General features: G+C 46.1%; 1 protein-coding gene across 1 annotated transcript; it reads right to left on the reverse strand.

Annotated features, from left to right (window-relative positions):
- Positions 1 to 235: 235 nt before the first annotated feature.
- cass4 (Cas scaffold protein family member 4) lies at positions 236 to 17,458 on the reverse strand. Its single transcript, XM_037768289.1, has 7 exons — positions 17,220 to 17,458; positions 6,586 to 6,999; positions 5,312 to 5,395; positions 5,104 to 5,220; positions 2,179 to 3,495; positions 1,982 to 2,056; positions 236 to 1,182 (listed from the first exon to the last, which is right to left on the reverse strand). Exons 1-7 carry the CDS (start codon positions 17,220 to 17,222, stop codon positions 763 to 765), a joined length of 2,430 nt encoding a protein of 809 aa, XP_037624217.1. The 5' UTR covers positions 17,223 to 17,458; the 3' UTR covers positions 236 to 762.
- Between the last annotated feature and the right edge of the window lie 3,730 nt (positions 17,459 to 21,188).

Here is a 21,188-nt window from a genome sequence, read left to right on the forward strand (position 1 = left end):
CTCATAATATAGTGACTTTATTCTCGTAATATTAGGACTTTTTTTCTAGTAAAGTTATGACTTTATTCTCATAATATTGTGACTTTATTCTCAAAATATTGTGACTTTATTTTCATAATATAGTGACTTTATTCTCGTAATATTAGGACTTTTTTTCTCGTAAAGTTACGACTTTTTTCTCGTAATATTATGACTTTATTCTCAAAATCTCAGATTCACAAAATAACGTAACACGTTTTAATTTTTTCATTTTAATATCAATAAAAATCCAACGTGTTGTTCGGGAATGCATAACACATTTTATTTTTAGAATATTTACATAGATATTCATAAAAAAGTATCAAACTACTACCCTGGAGAGTATACACAATGAAGTAATAAAATACATAAATCCACATAACAAAACAATATTCAGAGAATAGAAAAAATGTTGTAAATTATATAAAACAAATTATTTTATATTTTAAATTGCATTTTAAAATTGGCTTAAGTAGAGTTTCCTAAATGTGCAATTTAGTCTTTTATTCTAAATAGTACAAAATACAAATTGTTCTGCTCGTCCTGCGATTTCTTTTCTAATATTATTAACATATTAATAAGCAGTAGCTGCATTCATTCTGAGAACAACCAGCAGAACGTGATGATCTTCTTGGTTAGTGAAGCTTGAATACGACGTCGTGAGTGAAAAAGGAAACCGATGATGAATAAACCAAAATGTCTTTTTTCTGTACAAACACATCAACACGTTTGACCTCTACGCGCTCAGAGGTCAAGCGATATCCGAAAGTGCTGTGCTCGTTGGGCCAGTTCCTTTGCAAACTCCTGAGCCTCGTGCAGCGCCTGTTTATCGGGGAAGTGCAGCGCCGCCTTCTTGGTGGCCACGGCCAGCTGCTTCAGGAGAGCACACAGGTGGTTGCTTTTACACAGGAGGCTCTGGGAGGAGTCTCCACGCTGTGCCTCCCTGCACAGAGTGTCCACCAGCCTCTGGCCCACCATGATCACCAGCTTACTCTGCGAGATGAACTTCTCCGGCGGCTGGCCGTCCCGCAGGCTGCCCACGAACCCCCCGATGGCCTTCTGGAGGGCGCCGAAGTAAAGCCGGCAGTGCTCCGACAGGGAGGCCAGTCGATGTTCCTCTGGGCCGCCGCCGCCGGACTCGGAGGAGTGACACTTGTTTTCAGCCTGAGCGGCGGAGAAATGGGACAAATATTATGACTTATTACGTCCTCTGCAGTGTTTCCTGTCTTTATCTGACTACGAGGAAAGCCTTAAATCCTGTAGAGCGATTTTGTCGATGGATATATAAAAATCACATTTTCTAAGAGGCAAACGTGTTTTTTGTTTTTGTCATGCTCATTAAACGGCGGGTCCGTCTGCGTAAAACAAAAAAAAAAACATAAAATATAACGGACTTGCCCTTTAAGTAGGAACAGATCCTGTTAGTCCTTCATCCAGGGGGGTTGGTCGTACCACTTTGGAGGGACCAGGTCTCATAGTGATTTTTTTAAAGGTTTATGTCCGTAGTGTTGGAAAATGCATGACAGCATTGCAGCAGTGGTAGCTTTCTATATGTTATCACTCCTTTTTTCATCCCTCCATCATTACAATCGTTCTATCTTTTTTTGCCATTTTACACATAGAGGGGAACCAACACACAATATCATGAAGTCATATATCACTGTAAAGCTTAGACTATAATCTATCCATCGGTCACATTGTCATCACATTGAGGTCAGGAGAATTTGACCTTTATTCTGGATCTATGTGTAAAATGGAAAAAAAAGATGGAAAGATTGTAATGATGGAGGGATGAAAAAGGAGTGATAGCACATAGAAAGCTACCACTGCTGCAATGCTGTCATGCATTTTCCAACACTACGGACATAAACCTTTAAAACAAATCACTATGAGACCTGGTCCCTCCAAAGTGGTACGACGACCACATTTTGTGTGTCAGGCTCATGGACTTCATGTGACTCACCTGAACCTTGTTGGAGACGTTTTCTTTTGGTTCCTTCTGAACTTCCTTCTGCTGCTTCTCAAAATCATTCTTAGTCTGAAGAAAAAAATCAAATGAATTAGTTACATTATTAAATATGCTTTGGTTCAAAGTTCATCATTCAGTTGCCATAGTAACGTATATTACATATAAGGACTCAGAGGATTAGAAGCATTCACCTGTAGCTCTACGTAGTCGTTGTCGTCCTCCACCGAGTCCTCTCTTTGTTCGCCTCCATCAGGACTTGTCTTCGTCTCTGGCTGAGTCGCGGTGCTGAGAGGATCTGGAGCTTTCTGAGGGGCTCTGAACAGAAGCTTGCCGTTGGCATTGATGATGGACACGAGGCGCTTGACGTCCTCTGGAACGGTGCGCGCCACCATAACGAAGCGCTCCAGCTGGTCAGGTGTCTGGACCTGCCCCGGGTCCTGACAGAGCGTATTGAGGGGCCAGCCCGCCATGTTCAGAGCGCCTACCGTTTGTTGTAAGATCACACCTGAGTCCTCTACGATGGACAGCTGTTTGTAGAGCCTCGTCTGAAGGTTGGTGTCCGTCAGACGGCGGGCGTTGCCCTTAACGTCCAGGGCAAAGTTCAGGAAGCACGTCAGAGAGCACGCGATACCCTCCGCCGCTTCTTTGACCTCCTTCAGGTGTTTCTCCAGATGCTCTCTGCTCCTCCAGTGGCTGCTGACGAAGTCCATGAGACGGGGGACGGCCCTGCAGACGGACTCCTGCAGGTCCAGGAGTCTGCGGCAGGCCTCGTCCTGGCCGAGCGTCACTTCCCTCAGGGGCTCTGGAGAGGACGAGCTCAGAGCCAGAGAGTCACAGGAGCTGGTGGAAGAGCTGGACGCCGTGCTGATTCTCTGACTGTCCGCCGCAGAGAGACGGAGGGTTCGGCCTCGCCCGTCGTCCTCCTGCACCGGCAACTCCACGCTCTCAGGGAGGTCACGGAAAGACGTGCAGGCCAGGAAGTTCCTCATTCGCTGCAGACGCACTCTGCGGAGTTCATGAGCGTTGCTGGAGTCGCCCCTGCACTCTAGCGGTATGTGATCACTGGAGGGGTCGCCGAGGACCCGAGTGACGGGTTCCTCCTGGGGTGGAACCGCGTACACCAACTCTTCTGTAAGCCTCTGGGTCGGGGGCTTGTCGTAAATCGGGAGCCTCGGCAGCACTTTGGGTGGACTCGGCATGTCGAGTGAATTGGGTTTTGGTATATCGTAAAGCGAGGAAGTCGGACTTCCTCTTTGAACGGGCCAAGCACGCGCTGGGAGAGTGTCATAGAGCTGATGGCAAGCGGCGTTGGAGGGCACGGTGTCGTAGGAGCCCGGGGGTGGACTTAGTTTCTCAGGACCTACCGGCACATCATAAATCCACTCAGGCTTGCGGGGGCTGGGCAGGGTGCAGTATCCACCCGTCACTGTCTGTTGGGCCTCTGTGGCCGAGGGAACGGGGATGTCGTAGTTTGGGTCCTGAGGCAAAGGTGGTGGAACCGCATACACCTGTACACAAGAACAAAGGTCAAGGTCAAGGAAAACTTTATTATCCCCCCGGGCCATTTGTTGTCCAGTCAGCAGTACCACAAAGCCATCACACAACAATATAAACACAATAAATAGTCTATTAAAGGCAATAAATACAAAAGCTTACAACACAACACATTACAAGGCATTGTTAAGGAAACCAATGGCAGTAGGAACAAAAGAATTTCTGAGCCTATCGGTCCTAGATGTAGGCAAACTGTATCTGCGGCCTGACGGGAGCAACCTGAACTCATCGGACAGAGGACGGCTAGGATCAGCTAGGACCAACTGAGCCTTCTTCAAGGTCCTGCTCTGGATCAGAGAAGTCAAGTCATTGAGGGGGGTGCCTGCAACACTTTGACCATACCCTGCAACCTATTCCTGTTTTTGAGGGAAAGCAACCCATACCAGCTGATAAAAGAGAAGGTCTCACCACGGTCTCAGCTTTCACTCATATGCTGACGACACACAACTGTATCTTAGCACCAAACCATCCACCCAGCCACAGTCACTTGTAAACTGCCTGCATGAAATCAAAATCTGGATGTCATCTAACTTCCTAAAACTCAACAGCAACAAAACAGAGCTCATGGTCGTGGCTCCCAAGGCCCTGCTCTGGAAGGTTGGAGATCTACATCTGGACGTCGACGGCTGCTCTTTCTCCCAGACCTCGGAAGTCCGCAACCTGGGTGTCATCCTGGACCCAACTCTCTCATTCCAGTCTCACATCAAATCCATCACCAAATCCGCTTTCTTCCACCTCAGAAACATCTCTCGACTCCGGCAATCACTCTCTGACTCCGTGGCAGAAACCCTCATCCACGCCTTCGTCACCTCGCGTCTGGACTACTGTAATGGAGTTCTGTCCGGGGTTCCCAGCAAAGCCTTGGACCAGCTCTAGTATGTTCAGAACACAGCTGCTAGGGTTCTCACCCGCACCAAGCCCTGGCAGCACATCACCCCCACCCTCATCCACCTCCATTGGCTCCCGGTCAAGTCCCGCATCACCTACAAAATCCTCCTCCTCACCTACAAATCCCTCAATGCCTGAAATCTACTATCATCTCTTTTGTTCTGGACACATTTCTATTTAAAAAAGACGTCCTACACCAGTCATTGAATTCTGACACTACCGGGCCGTGATCAGGGTCGTCATTACTGAGGAGAGACACGATCACCGAATCATCAGCGAACTTAAGGACATGTCGCCTCGAGTGTTGAGTTTGGCACTCATTTGTATATAAAACAAATAAAGCCCTGCGGCGATCCAGTGGAGGAAAAAAGAACATTGGATAAAACATAGTTAACTCTCACACGTTGCGACCTCTCAGAGAAAAGGTCCATCAGCCAGGATATGAGGACAGGATCAATATTGTGGATGCTCTTCAGCCTTTCTGCTAAAATATGTGGTTGAATACAATTAAAAGCTGAGGAGAATAAAAACAAGGCAAAGACAAAAGTCTTTGCACCCTCAGGATGTGTCCCCCCTAAATGGATCCCCCCTAAAGACCCTGTGCACCAAACTAAAAAAAGACCAAAACAGGTCTAAGTGGTTCTCATTAATCCCTCTCAATGTCTGAAACTTACATAAGAGTCTCCTGGACTGCTGCACCTCAAACTCTCCGGCGAGTCAAATCTCTTTTCCAGCGTCGTTACTGGAATCAGTGAGTGTTTTCGTGGCGTGTGTCTCGGAGTCGTTGATGCCTGCAACGAGAACATCACAACAACAGTGAGGCGGTCGGATGTCTCCGGCTACGTCTGATGCATGTTGTTGTGTTTATTATCAGGAGCTCACTTTGACGAGAGGAGCTGGTCTCGTTTGGTTCGGGACGTCGTAAACCTCCCCCGGCGGACTGGACCCCATGCTGCAGAACGGAGGCTGCAGACGAGACAGACAGGCTGTAACACTTTGATCAGAGCTGCGTCTACCTCGCTGACCTCTGCATCACACACACATTAATGGGGACAGTGTTTGCTCTGAAGCCCCTCGAGAGGGCCGGAGAACCCCGTCATGCATGCCAATTAACGCAGCTCTATAACAGAAACCATGCTGCTCATTGGATATTAGGTGGCTACTGCAGAAGGGGAACAGGACTCCCCCCCCGGAGCAGGAGAGGAAATGGTGAACATGTGGGTTTATTTCTCCCCACCTTTCTGCACCCGTACAGACACTTCTGTCTTTCTGGGGTCCCTGGCGGCAAGAGCTGCTGTTTGCAGTTAAAAGTGTCTGAAGTCTGTGTCTGTTGGTCTTTTATAGGCCCATAAAGACCCCGCTGCTGCATGCCTGTCCCACGGAGAGGCCCCCGGTCCCCATCTGTAAGCTCTTTTGCCAGCAGGGGGTTCACAGCGTTGCATTTCTGCAGCAGCCTCTAATCATGAACACTTCCCAGGGAAACTTTGACCCCAGACAAACAGACAGACTAACATCTACATTTAGCTTTTTATTCAATACTTGTAGAAAAAAAGGAGTTCAAGTACCTCGGGGTCTTTGTTCACGAGTGAGGGGACGATGGACCGGGGGGCGGGGGGGCGGTATTGCATTGGCTTTAAGAGAGCTGAGCTGGAAGGCAAAGCTCTCGATCTACCGGTCAGTATTCGTTCCTACTCTCACCTCTGGTCATGAGGGCTGGGTCAGGACCCAAAGAACTAGATCGCGGGTACAAGCGGCTGAAATGTGTTTCCTCAGGAGGGTGGCTGGCGTTTCCCTTAGAGATAGGGTGAAAAGCTCAGTCATCCGTGAGGGACTCGGAGTAGAGCCGCTGGCTCCTTTGCGTTGAAAGGAGCCAGCGGAGGTGGTTCGGGCATCTAGTACGGATGCCCCCTGGACGCCTCCCTAGGGAGGTGTTCCAGGCACGACCAGCTGGGAGGAGGCCACAGGGAAGACCCAGGACTAGGTGGAGAGATTATATCTCCACCCTGGCCTGGGAACGCCTCGGGATCCCCCAGTCAGAGCTGGTTAATGTGGCCCGGGAAAGGGAAGCTTGGGGTCCCCTGCTGGAGCTGTTGCCCCCGCGACCCGACCCCGGATAAGAGGCTGAAGATGAGACTTGTAGATAAAACAATGTGTACCTTGTTTCCCTCCGGGTTCTCTGTGCTGAGCCTAAGTGCTGGAGAGATTTTTGAAGCCGACGTCGGAGTGGACGGGATCTTGTAGATGACGTCCATGCGTTCGTATGCCGGGCTGCTGGAGGGTCGGGGGACGCTGGGGATCTGGTAGATATTCTGAGCATCGGTTTCAGCTTCGGTCACTTTGTGTTTGTTGATGTCGCGGCCTAACGTGCCCGCGGCGGTTCCACAGGTTTGCGGTAGAAGCTGCAGTCGGTTGGCGGGGGCCAGACCGTGGCGTCCGTACAGAGAACACATCCACCATCCGCTGGTGCCCGCCACGTTCTGGTCCATCACCATGACAATGTCCCCTCTTCTGAAAGCCAGCTCGTCTGCACACTCGGCGGTGTTGTCGTACAGAGCCTTTGCCAGTTTGTTCTACAATAAAAGAACACAGGAAATAAAGATTAGGAGGCGTTATCTAATGGTAACTGTTGGTGAATTTAGCAGAAATCTACAGACGCAAATAAACAAAGTAGTAAAATAAACAGCTGAATGTGTGTTTAGGATGTTTTTTTCCCACTAGTCTGAGAGAAGACGTGTTATGGAAGCCAAATAGCTCAATATCTCTAAATTGACCAGTGAATGAAAAACTATGTTTTTGCCTGGAGTGTCTCCCTTTAAACGAAAGAACAAAGACCTCCATGTGCAGCAGGTCTCTGCTCAGTTTCATAGATTGTATTTTGAACATAAAGATCCACATTTAGATGGAAGTATTTACTTGAAACGGTGCATTTCTTTTGCTGCTGTAGGCTGATGACAACATTTCCACTTTTGCAAAATGTTGCTGCAAGTTGAGTCGTCGTCACATTCACGAAGAAAAATTGCACAAAGTAATTTTCTAAATCACGATTAACAGAAATCGTTGTCGTAAAGTCACTCTTTCCTTCATCGTTAAAGTGATTGTGAAAACAGTAGATCTCTTTTTGTTCTGAATTTGACATCTCTCTCTCTCTCTCTCTCTCTCTCTCTCTGTTTTCACTTCCTACTTTCTGCGTCGAGCTAAATGATGTTTCTTCTTCCTCTTGCAGGCTGGCGAGCATCCTCTGTCATCACTCCAAAAATACACTGACTGACAATGAGCTAATTTCCTTCTACTTCTTTGGAAATGTGTCTCAAAACCACAGAAACACAGATGAGCATACTTATCTCATCACCTTTTCAGTTCTCACGCGAAATGTGACACTAACAGATGAGCAACGTTACAGTCAGCTGAGATGTGATGCACAACACAGAGCGACTCATCTGGTTGTATAGAAGTCTCTGAGAAAATGAGCCTACTTCCCTCTTGATTTATTACAACTTTAACCCTTTCACAGTGTGTTTTCACTTCATCAAAGTTAATTAGAACATGTTTGGTCGCCTAAAAATGTCTTATTCAGTGTTCGGTTGTATTTAGCTCCACCCTCACGAGTCACTGCTGGTTGCAAAGAACCAAGATGAAAAATTATTTGTCTCTCGCCATAGACTACCGTACATATATCTTTTCCAAAATAAGGTCCCATTGGGGACACCGGATGGGGCAGGACTTCGCCTCTCTTTAAAGGGACTGTTTGTAACTTCTTCCAGGTATAAATCCTTGCTGGTCGGTGTCTCATGGTCTCTCGTGTGTCTCCGCTGTTCAGACTCAGACTCCAACACAAACTCCAGTGAAGCACCAAAACCTCTTGGTTGTATCTAGTGAAGCCCGTCTGTTAAACAGTGTTGGCCGCGGTCGGAGGACGCGGGGGAGACCGGAGCTTTGGTCTCCAGGACCGGAGTCTCTGCTCCTCTGCTCCTCTGCTCCTCTGCCTGCCTTCACTCACACACCACGCTCCTTCTCTCTCGCTCCACCTCTCACGTGCATGCTGCTCACTCCACACTGCAGAAGAGTTAGTTTAGCTCTGAGAATATCTAGTGAATGTTCAGTGGACGTTTGTGCAGAAATAACTGCTGCAGCTCCTCCAGACCAACAGAGGTTTCCCGTGTCTTGTGAAGTGACGGGGCTCCGCAGAGAGAAACGTTATCGTCTCCGACCAAACTCCGGCGTCTCCCCCGTTCCCTCCGGCCGCGGTCGGGAGGCTGAGGCAGGAAAAGCCAACACTAGGATCAGCATTGATTCATGGAGAGACCTTGGTCTGGTCAGCTAACATTACTGCCAAGCAGCTGAAATATAGAGTGATATTGTGCTTTTAGCTGACGTGTGTCTCCTCACTGTGTTGAGCGATGCTCCTTCATGTCTATGTAGAGCGAGCACAAGCGCCAGCAACAGGACGCTGACTTTAGTTGACTTAACGGACACAGGTGAAGCTGTTAACAAGACATTTAGGATTCTTACAAACAGTCCCTTTAAATGTAAAAGTAAAAAAGTAAAAAAAGTTCCTGAGTAAAAGTAGTCGGTTACATTCCCTCACTGGCATGTATAAAGAGATGGACACGACACTACAGGAATAATACAGACAGACCCTCAACAAAACAAACACACCCCCCTCAGCTGATGAGTGTGTGTGTGTGTGTGTGTGTGTGTGTGTGTGTGTGTGTGTGTGTGCTCTCTGAGGGTGAATCATCGACAACAAAGAGCTCATTCACCATCAGAGTCCAACACGCTCAGCACCTGTTGGGATGCAGGCCTGTGGAGCACACTGACACACACACACACACACACACACACACCAACCCTCTGCCTAATCCTCGGGGTCATGCTACAGACATGCAAGTGAAATACATCGGGTCAAATGACAGCCAGCGAGCGCACCGCCAAGATTTACGTTGTTGTACTTTCTCCTGGAATCATCAGCGTACTCTCGATGACATCTGATCGGTTTCATGATCATCACTACGAGCTCCGCCTGCGTTACACTCACACTGTGTTTCATCCATCCAGGTCATGAGAATAAGATATTTGTGTGTGTGTGTGTGTGTGTGTGTGTGTGTGTGTGTGTTAAGAAAAGCCTGCAGAGTTTCAGCAGCCACAAATGACATTTAAACCACATGTGACCTGATTATTGGTGACGCTTTACCCAGATCTGATATATATACCCAGTGAATTGAGGCCATTGGTCGTGTTTACTGGTCCTGGTCTGCATGTCGACCAACTGAGTACAGTAACAAAGTCAGGTTCAGCTGTGACTCTGTTGGATTCCTGACACACGCCTGCTTGTGCAGATCAGCCTTCTGACAGCTGGCCTTCAGCACTTTAACAGAACAGCTGTCTCTGCCTCTCCCGTCTCTCTCCCTCTCTCTCTCTCTCTCTCTCTCTCTCTTTCTCTCTCTCTCTCTCTCTCTCTCTCTCTCTCTCTCTCTCCATCCTGTTCACAGATTAACGTCGGCTCGCCGGACGCAACGCAAGAAATGCTTTCAAAAGCTTCTGTTCAGGCAATAAGTTGCCTCGGGCCAAATGAAGCTACTTCAATACGACGCTGGATTATTGTTTTCATGACGATGTATTTTTAACTCGCAGTCACATGATGTCAAACTGACACCAAACACTCAAGTAGGACTGCAACTGATTGATTCATTGGTTAGTATAAAAAACAAAAAGAAAACAGTGAAACAGTGAAACATGTCCATCAACACTCTCCGGACCTCCAAGGTGACGTCTTCAAATCACTTATTTGTCCAACCAACACACCAAAACCCAAAGACATTCAATTCACATGATATAAAACAGAGAAAGTGCACATCTGAGAAGCTGAAAAGTGTTTGCTTGATAAAGCCGGACTACGTAACTCCACTGTGTCCACAAGAGCACATGATGAGATAATGCTAAATGCTAAATACTAAATGGTTCTGTAACAGTAGCACAAGCAGGAGGAGGTGAGTCATGAAGTCAGAGAACTGACTCATAAAGTCAGTAAACTGACTCATGGAGAGATTATTGAACTGAACGGGCCCAACGTGTCAGGCCCCCCCGCTGGCCTTCACCTACAAAATGTCACTCAAAGAGACACAAACCAACCAGGAAGGGACTCAAACAGACCACAAAGAGACTCAAAACAACCTCAAAGAGACACAAAATGACTACAAACAGACGTAAAACAACCTCAAAGAGACTCAAAACAACCTCAAAGAGACACAAAATGACTACAAACAGACGTAAAACAACCTCAAAGAGACTCAAAACAACCTCAAAGAGACACAAAATGACTACAAACAGATGTAAAACAACCTCAAAGAGACTCAAAACAACCTCAAAGAGACACAAAATGACTACAAACAGATGTAAAACAACCTCAAAGAAACTCAAAACAACAACAAAAAGAGGCTGAACTATAAAGTCTGTGTGTCTTACTCCTCTGTAGGAGAGGTTGTGGAGCCCTTTGCATGTCTGTGCCCAGGAACCCTTAATGTCTAATAATCCGCCCATGAACTGACTCAGTTATTCAGTAGTATTTACCTAAAGATGTCTAACACCAGCTAACATGGCTGCTGGTCGGACCAGGTCAGGCTGTAGCATCAAACTGTCGAGAGCATTAAAGTGAGCAAAGTTATGTTTTTTCATTTGTAAAAGAAATAAGTGATCGATTATCAAAATAGTTTTTAAGTGACTCACTGAAACTGTATAATTCATCTGATTATTCTGCAGCCATTGACGTGCATTAATCAGATATTTTGTAAATTCTAAAGAATGGAAATCCCCATTTTTTGAAAGAGCTGTTTGGTAATTGTAAACTTTTTCCCATAAAATCAGAGAGCACCTGAAGAGACGCACTACTTCATCAACATAATAACATCATCCAGTCCCAGAGAGCCACTGGAACAGGAACCAGTCCAGGAAGTGGCTCCCAGTGTTTGAACGACGCCCCTTGGTTCCCTCTGACCTTTTGGCCCTTGACAGCCCGGGCACGACCCCGGGGGTCAGGTCAGCGCCTCATCCATTATACATCCAGACACATGCCGGGCCCGGCGCAAAACACCCACGGTGGCGGTGAACCAATCTGTCACACACGATTAAAACTTCAGTAAAACTCAGAAGAATGTTCCCAGACGGAGCGGTGTTAGAGTTAGCAGAGCACATAGTTGAGATAATCTCTTTTCTTGAATGTGGACAGGAAGTCAGCCTGTAAATATGACATATTAGACGTTCCCACAGTATCTTAGATACAGAGACGGGGGCGGCAGGGGGGACTGGGATAAACAGAAGGAAAAACACCGGGAGACAGATTTGGTAAATTATTCTCTGACATGTTTGGAATTCATTCCTGGTCGATCAATTTTATCATCTCATATGATCCTCAGATGTGCTCCATGGAAAAATCACCTCTGCCAACGTTCTCTCCAACCCAAACAGATCCAGGAGGAGGCTGCGGAGACTAACTCCGGCTCCGTGGCAGTGACACCGACTCGCTGCAGCTGCCCTGGTATTTCCTGTATGGGAACTGGTGAGAACTATGTCAAAATCTCATAAACAAACGCACACGAGTGATGAAACCTTCCTACGACCGTTTAGTGGACATTCCACGTAGACAGCTAATCTTCTTATTACTATAGAAGACTAACCAAACAAAGACTGGACTTGATATGTTTCAAAACTAAACAAAAAAGCCTATTAAAGATGGTGAACTGATGTAATGTTGATGTACTTCCATCAGTTCTTTGGACTGTTAATGTTAAAATAAATACGTCTGTTTGATTTATAGTAAAAACACTCAATACTCGGGCGAATTCTTAAAGTGATAACGCAGCTTTTGTGGCGGCTAATTCGGCACAAATAAGACAAAAAGAAGCCGTGTAATTCTCAAAGCATCCACAAAGGGTGAAGTTCAGCTGTAACTGCGCTGCCAAGCAAATAGCATCTAAGCTAATTTAACTATAACGTTTTGGTCTCCTAAAAATGTCTTATACAGCGTTCGGTTGTACATAGCTCCACCCTCTGGTGTCACTTCTGGTTGCACAAAACCAAGATGGCGACGACCATAAACCAAAATGGCGAAGGCCAAAAACCAAAATGGCGATGACCAAAAACCAAAAACCAAGATGGTGATGGCCGAAACCAAACACCAAGATGGCGACGGCCAAAATGCCGAACTGGAGGCTTGAAAACAGCGGTCCACAAACGGTGACGTCACGGTGACTACGTCCACTTCTTATATAGTCTATGGCTTTAACATATGAACAAAGGAAGACTGTGACGTGTGGTTGAAAGCTCCAAAATCTAGTAAGTGGACCTTTGATCTTAGATTATTTTGTTACTGTTTGTTGAATTAAATTTTGTAAACTAGTAAGTTACCGTATTAAACACAGTATATTACACAGCTGAACCACAGTTAAGGCTGCAGAGTTCACTACTAGATCATGAGTGGAACTAAATGGACCACGTTCAACGAGCAGTGACGGAGATCAGAGCAGCGCTGCAGCTGCCTGAAGGTTTTTAGAGAAGTATGAAAGACGGCCAACACATTCAGCTGATTCAGCTTTATTTCAGTGTTGGACTTCAGGTTGGAGTTAAAACAAGATGTTAAACAGAATTAGAAGTAATACTGTGAGATGTGTTTCCCAGAGGTGGGACTGTAACCGACAGGGTGAGAAGCAGCAGATAACAGCCGGCTCGCTGCTCCACGGCAGGAACTTATCTCACCGCTCACACTCTGCTTTTATTTATACTCACACTTCCTCAGTCTCGTCTTCTGCTTTCTGTCACAGTGGTATATATTCGCTGTGTGGTCACTGTGCTGCTTTACTTGTAGCTGCTACATTTACAGCGTTAAGGAGCGTGTTGAGGTTGTTGACTTATGGTCAGACCAGTCTTTCTCCCTGCACAGACACTAACAGGATCTTTACCTATTGGGAATTTAATGCTGCTACATTAAACATATAAAGATGAGACAACATTTTAATAACGTTAAACAAATAGGGGCAATTTGGCGATACACTGCTTTAACCTTTATGTTAATGTATGTGTTTATAACACAGTCAGATTTGCAGGACATCTGACCATGATTGGTGCTATGGAGCGATGTTTTATCCCTGCAAAGTCGTAGCAAAGCGACAGCAGAGGCAGTGATAACAAGCGATGGCACATAATGAAGGCCGGTCGCATGAGAAGGTGTATGATTGACAATACGCAAGAGAAAAAAGTACAATAAGAACGCTGTTCTTGCTTTAGGCATGCCATTTGTACGCCATGTGGTCTATAGTGACTGCAGTGTAAACGCATCCGTGTAAATATGCTACGCTCAGAGCTAGAGACGTAGAATAAAAAGAGGCTAATTGTGCCGTTGACAGCAGGCGTCAAAAGGTTGACGCCTGCCATTGACTCAGTTAATTGTGTTTTCATACTCAGGAGCCTATATAGCTCAACTGGCATATATCCTTACATGATGAACGATGAGGTCGATGAATAATCCTCAGCAGTTAAACACATGGACAGCTGTCTGGAGAACACACAGGACAGATGGAGAATTAAACTTATTTGAACTTCCCGGAGTGGGATGTTGTGAGGATGCTGCCACTTCTCCATGCCAGCCTCCCGCTGTGTTATAAACCCTCATGACTGTCTACTGACTGCTGCTCTCAGATGATTAAAACAGACAGCAGCACACGAGGCGGCCCAGAAATAGCTGTCAATGAACTAAAAAAAGGAATAAATTCCAATACAAAACAACCTTATAGAACGGAAATGAGGTTGCTTAAAGCGACCGTTAGTCACCCACCAAACCAGTCTGTGTGTTTTTAAAGAAGCGATGAATAAGATGAGCTCAGCTGCAGAGTTGCTTTGCATGGAATAACGTCAGGATGATGCATATCCTCTCGCTCTACTGTGAGCTGCAGATAGGACCTGGGAAGATTACGCTTTATTACATCAATCATGTCGAGGCTTTTTAACATTTTTCCACCCACAAATAATGAGATTTAAAGTTTATTTTAATATTTTGACTTGTTCCACCTTTTGGAGGATTTATTTGTAAATTTCTTTCGTGCTGTTCTTAAGTTTTTTTTAATTTATTGTTTAATGCCGTCTATGGAAAGCACTTTTTGCTTTTGTGCTGTATAAATACAATTATTATTATTATAAATAATGCAGCCCAGTCACACGAAAAGGCGTAAGGCAAAAGCTTGCAATAAGAACGCCATTCTGGCTTTCTGTACGCCACGTAGTCTGGACTGACTGTGATGTAAATGCATCCGTGTTAATCTGCTACGCTCAGAGCTGGTGACGTAGAATAAAAAGTGAGAAAGACTCAAGTTGATGACAGGTGGGAGGGGAGGTGGCCAGGTCCAACAAACACAGGACTTCCAACCAGGAGACCCGTGTTTTATTTTGTTTTGTAAGTTACATTAATGGCGATTGTGACGTGTTGTCCGTGATTAAGTTACGTGTTTCCGTACGGATTGTACTTAGTTTACGGCTAACCGTGACGTTTCTCTTAAACCTAAGTGAGTGGTTTTGTTGCCCCCTGCTGGTACTGCACCTTCATACACATGTTTAATATTCACGCTTCGGCGGGACAAAACCAGGCGCCAACCTGCGGGTCTGAAAAGTAAAGCCAACGCTGAAGAGTCTTAAACCTGCATCCGGTCTACCAGCCAGCAGGGGGCGACTCCTCTGGTTCTATAGAAGTCTCTGAGAACATGAGTCTACTTCTCACTTGATTTATTCCCTCAGTAAACATTGAGTAAACATTATTCAACCCGGTATCACGCCAAAGTGTGTAATAGACCTGCCTGTCCACCAGAGGATAGCGTGTCAGGGTCACGTTTTGCCTCGCTGAGGCGTGAATATTACATGCATGTATGAAGGTTCAGCACCAGCAGGGGCCAACAAAACCACTTATGCCTGGTTCAGACTACATGATTACAGCCCGATTACAGCCCGACACGGCCACCGTAGGCTGTCAACTCAGATCGGGAACGATAAATGAGTGTCGTGTGCGACAGTCGATTGTTTTATCTCGTGTAGTGTGTCGTAGTACACAACAACCGACGCCGCGTCTGGGACACCTCACGACGTCCGACAGAAAGTCTGGCATGTTTGATTTTTTTTTTTGCTTTCCACGACGTGTTCCGTCACGGAAACACGTCGGACATGGCTGTAGGATATTCAATCTAGGTCGTGTTAAGAGTAAAAATATCACTGCCGTTGCATCTTTGTTTATGGAGCATCCCGTTGAGCGCCCCGCTTTCTCTTCTCCCTGTGAATTATATTTGTATTGTTTTCCCCCGGAGCCTCGTGGGCCCCTTTACATGGTCGGGCCCCTTTACATGGTCGGGCTCGGGGGGGGGTGCTTGAGCCCCGGTAAGCCCGTATATATTAAGACGGCGGTGCCGGGAGAGTGTGTGTTGTCGGAACAGGGGACCGACGTGTAGTCCGTCATGTGACGCGGCCGAGTCACGACAAGAATTTCCGACTCTCAATCGTCTGATCTGACATAGTGACCATCGGAACCGTCAAACACATCCTGTAGTCTGATCCTGGCATAAATTGGGTTTAGGAAAAACATCATGGTTAGCCTCGGTTGTACTTAGCTCCACCCTCTCGTGTCACTTCTGGTTGCAAAAAAACAAGATGGCAACACCAAAAATGCCGAACTCGAGGCTTCAAAACTGTAGTGAACATACCTATGGTGACGTCAAGGGGACTACGTCCGCTTCTTACATACAGTCTACGGGCAAAACGTGACACTGACTGTCCTCTGGTGGACAGGCGGGTCTATTACATGCTTTGGCGTGATACCGGGTGGAATAATGACCGTGCTGGTCTGCAGTTTGTCTGTTCTTTAAATCAACCAATCACATAAATTGGTTGATAAACTGCAGAAGAACATTTTCTGATTTTCTTGTACTAAATATAATCTGCTGGCGGCTACCTGGCAGTCCATCTAGTTACTCTGGGGGGGGGTTTGTCCTTCAACAAACACCCACTCCTAGAGACAAAATGCTGCAAACACACACAAACACACACTGATCATGTCTTGGTGAAGCTGCAAACAGTTTCATGAAAACAAGTTCACCAACGAGAAATAATCAAACTTAAAATTCAACTCCATATTTCATCAGAACATCTGGGCCAGTGAGTGACAGCAGCTCATCCGGGCCAGTGAGTGACAGCAGCTCATCCGGGCCAGTGAGTGACAGCAGCTCATCCGGGCCAGTGAGTGACAGCAGCTGAGGGTTAAAGAGACGTCAAGCTGGACTGAGAACGTGAAGTTTCAACAGGCGAGAACAGGGAACTCAAGCAACCGCTAAAGGTTCATTCAAACAAAAAGGTTCACACAGCAACAAGTGTGAACGAGGTTTAGAGGTCAGAAACAGTTTGATCAGATGAACCCATCCATGTGCAACATTTAAGAAATCAAACATCTGCCGAACGTCCTCCAATGATGTGTTAGTGAGCAGCCTGAGCTGATGATCTGTCCTTCTAAAGACTGGTGTGTTAATGAGGCTCGTAAAGTTTCCCTCTCAGCTGTGTGTCAGGTTACAGCCGACTACAGTAGAGCAGGTCAGAGAGGCTGTGTGAGTAGAAATAGGCCGTATAGCTGACACCGCAAATTAAAGTGAAATCCAAGCAGGTGGTCTGCAGGGACATTCCTCTGGACGAGAGAACGGTGCACAATACAAGAGACAAAACTGAGACGAGAAATCATTCAGAAAGTAGTGTTTGTCAGCTGCAGGACACTCACCATGTTTACAGGCGGTCGTGTCCACACAGAGAATCAATCCGTCCACGGAGGGTCTGTCTCAATGAACCGTCTGTCTCAATGAACCGTCTCCATGAGTGTGTGTGGACTTACTCCTTGTCTGTGTCTCACCAGCATATTGTCTGAGCTGTCACTGACAGACACACTGTTTTACACCCGGGGGGGGCGGGGTCACTGAGCGCCATGTCATTGACGGGGGTGCTTTCCTGCAGCCCCATTGGTCCCCCGTCTCTTCTCTGCAGCTGCCCCACCCCACCACTCCTCCTCCTTCATGCTCTCTTTCTTCCATCTTCCTGATAAAGCAGAAGTACATCTCTCAAGTTGTCACTAGTTTACTTTTCCAACTAACTGGAGGGGTTTTATTTTGCTTCCTCTTTTCGTATAAGTCGGACACATTCCTCCGTACGTGTGACGGATTTATAAGGGGGGGGTTGTGGAGGTGGTGGGGGGGGGGGAGTTTAGTTTGTTTGAAGCAGAAATTCTTGCAGCTTTACTTCGTTGTTGTCTGGACAACAGAGACAACAGCGTCTGGGAGAGTCTGGTGGGGGGGTTGGGGAGGATTTGGGGAATGCAGAGGAGTGATGGGGGCAGCGTGACCTTCCAATCGGAGGGTGCAGGCCGGAGGGAAAGCAGGAAGTCAGGAGCTTCTTCCTGTTTGTTTTATTTACGTTTATCAGATTTTTTTTTTGAGGATGTCAATAAACTAGAGCTGTCAATCGACTCAAATATTTAATCACGATTAATCGCATGATTGTCCATAGTTAAAGGGACTCTATGTAAGAATCAGAAATGTCTTGTTAACAGCGACACCTGTGTCCGTTAAGTCAACTAAAGTCAGCGTCCTGTTGCTGGCGCTTGTGCTCGCTCTACATAGACATGAAGGAGCATCGCTCAACACAGTGAGGAGACACACGTCAGCTAAAAGCACAATATCACTCTATATTTCAGCTGCTTGGCAGTAATGTTAGCTGACCAGACCAAGGTCTCTCCATGAATCAATGCTGATCCTCGTGGAAAAGAAACGTTATCGTCTCCAACCACAGCCGCAGGGAGACACCGCCATCCAGTCGGAGACGATAACGTTTCTCTCTGCGGAGCCCCGTCACTTCACAAGACACGGGAAACCTCTGTTGGTCTGGAGGAGCTGCAGCAGTTATTTCTGCACAAACGTCCACTGATCATTCACTAGATATTCTCAGAGCTAAACTAACTCTTCTGCAGTGTGGAGTGAGCAGCATGCACGTGAGAGGTGGAGAGAGAGAGAGAGAAGGAGCGTGGTGTGTGAGTGAAGGCAGGCAGAGGAGCAGAGGAGCAGAGGAGCAGAGACTCCGGTCCTGGAGACCAAAGCTACGGTCTCCCCCGCGTCCTCCGACCGCGGCCAACACTGTTTAACAGCTTCACTAGATACAACCAAGAGGTTTTGGTGCTTCACTGGAGTTTGTGTTGGAGTCTGAGTCTGAACAGCGGAGACACACGAGAGACCATGAGACACCGACCAGCAAGGATTTATACGTGGAACGAGTTACTAACAGTCCCTTTAAATACTTGACAAATCTCCCCTTAAGGTTAATTTAGAACAGATGTAATGTGTAATTAATCACGATTAAATATTATAACTGATTGACAGCACTATAACAAGGATTTCTTCCATCATATTTGCTCAAAGTTACTTCAGCTTTAACCCTGTAGTGTGAAATGACTTGCAACAAGCTTAAAATGCGTATCAAGTGCTATTTATAAGCCTTCCCATGAGATCATCATGAATGTTAGCTGACCAGACGAAGGTCTCTCCATGAATCAGTGCTGATACTGACCAAAGCTACGATCTCCTCCGACCGCGGCCAACACTGTTTAACAGATGGGCTTCACTAGTAGTTTGTGTTGGAGTCTGAGTCTGAACAGTGTAGCCACATGCGAGCACGCATGGGACACCGACCCGATTTATACGTGTAAGAAGTTACAAACAGTCCCTTTACAGGGAAATCAGTCCAGTATTTAATCCTCTTATCAACATGGGAGTGGACTAATATGCTGCTTTATGCAAATGTATGTATATATTTATTATTGTAAATCAATTTGAACAACACAAATCAATAACAGATATTGATCCAGAAACCCTCACAGGTACTGCATTTAGCATAAAACAATATGCTCCAATCAGAACATGGCAAACTGCAGCCCAACAGGCAACAACAGCTGTCAGTGTGTCAGTGTGCTGACTTGACTATGACTTGCCCCAAACTGCATGTGATGATCATGAAGTGGGCATGTCTGTAAAGGGGAGACTCGTGGGTACCCATAGAACCCATTTACATTCACTGATCTGGAGGTCAGAGGTCAAGGAACCCCTTGGAAAATGGACAGTTTTTCCTAACCAAAATTTAGAGGAAGTTTGGAGCGTTATTTATAATTTTCTAGTTTCATATGATACCAGGATCTTCTGAGCCACTACAACCTAAAAATCGCAAGTTGCATTAATGTGTTAAAGAAATTAGCGGCGTTAAAACAAATTTGCATTGACGCCTTATTATTGCGTTAACTTTGACAGCTCTTCACTAAACACTAAGCATTTTATGATTAGAATGATTTGGCAACAGATAATCCAACATTTCAACTTCTGCTATTCTTCTCAGTTTATGAATTAAGCCGGATGGAAACCGATACCACACTAGGTTCAATGTGTATCTACAGACTGTGCGTGCATGTGTGTGTGTGTGTGTGTGTGTGTGTGTGTGTGTTGTGGTATATCGTGTCCATCTGTGCTCCCTGCAGGTTGCTCACTTTTTTGCAGCAACAACTGTGGTCTTAAAATATCTACAGGATATCAGCATCGCTGTGGTTATGAGTTCTGAAGGGGACTTCTTCTCCACGCCTAATAATTCACAGAAGAGGCCTGTTCCTTTTAAATGTTTAATAAAAATTACAACTAAAGGACAAAATAGAGAAGCAGAAAAGAAAACAAAAACAACTCGGTTGTCGATGACGACGTGAGAAGAGTTGAAGTTTCAGAGCAGTGAAAGGAGGAGAGGTTCAGCGTATCAGTCACTCAGTGTTGTTATCAAAAAGAGAAGACGGGCGTTACTCTAAAGATGGGGACTTCAACATGGACCCTATTGTCTTGCTTTTGTGTCTAAGTGTCTAACGGGGACAACACATTGTGAAACTGGTCCAGTATCGAGGGAGAACGCTGCAGACAGCAACCGCTAAACGGGCTGTGATGTCATCACTCGGGGCAACTCCTCACCGTCAACGTACGTCCACTGAAAGTGCTCGTTTTCGCCGCTGACAGGCTCAGACTGTTATTATCCGTGTCTGACAACTAAAGCTGCAACAATTAATCAATTAGTTGTCATCTATTATTTTAATCGATTCATCGGCTTGAGCAATTTTTTATTACAAATTTCTCTGATTGCAGATTCTTAAATGTGAATATTTCCTGGTTTCTTTCCTCCTCTGTGACAGTAAACTGAACATCTTTGAGTTGTGGACAAAACGAGACATCTGAGGACGTCATCTTGAGCTTTGGGAAACATTTTTCACCATTTTATAGAACTAACAATTTATCGAATGATCAAGATAATAATCAACGGATTAATTAATGAGCCAACCGCTGGAGATGGCAACAACCGCCACAACCGCCACAACCGCCACAACCGCCACAACCGCCATGGTCACGTTTTTTCTTTTTTGAATTCTTTGCAGTGGGAGCGCCAGATATTTCTGCTATGCTCCAAACGCCAGCAGCGTGACGAGGCAGAGAGCGTATTTTCTGCGCTGAGTGTTGCACGTTTGGTGTTTTTTTTTCTGGTCGCCGAGGGTTGAAAAATGCCGTCACTTTTTACCCAGCCATCCAATCACAGTGGAGGAGAGGCGGGACAAATACTACAAAGACCAACCATCACAGCCTACATGTACAAAGGCTGAACAACAACAACGGAGGAGAAGCTAATA

The sequence above is a fragment of the Sebastes umbrosus genome, chromosome 1 (assembly GCF_015220745.1).
Source record: "Sebastes umbrosus isolate fSebUmb1 chromosome 1, fSebUmb1.pri, whole genome shotgun sequence".
Classification (NCBI taxonomy): domain Eukaryota; kingdom Metazoa; phylum Chordata; class Actinopteri; order Perciformes; family Sebastidae; genus Sebastes; species Sebastes umbrosus.

What these genes read in the sequence shown, in the direction of transcription:
- cass4 (XM_037768289.1), bottom strand. An exon ending in GCAGTCCAGGAGACTCTTAT is followed by an intron (nt 3,496 to 5,103) that starts GTAAGTTTCAGA and finishes TCTTGTGTACAG; the next exon opens with GTGTATGCGGTTCCACCACC. An exon ending in ACGACTACGTAGAGCTACAG is followed by an intron (nt 2,057 to 2,178) that starts GTGAATGCTTCT and finishes TTTTTTCTTCAG; the next exon opens with ACTAAGAATGATTTTGAGAA.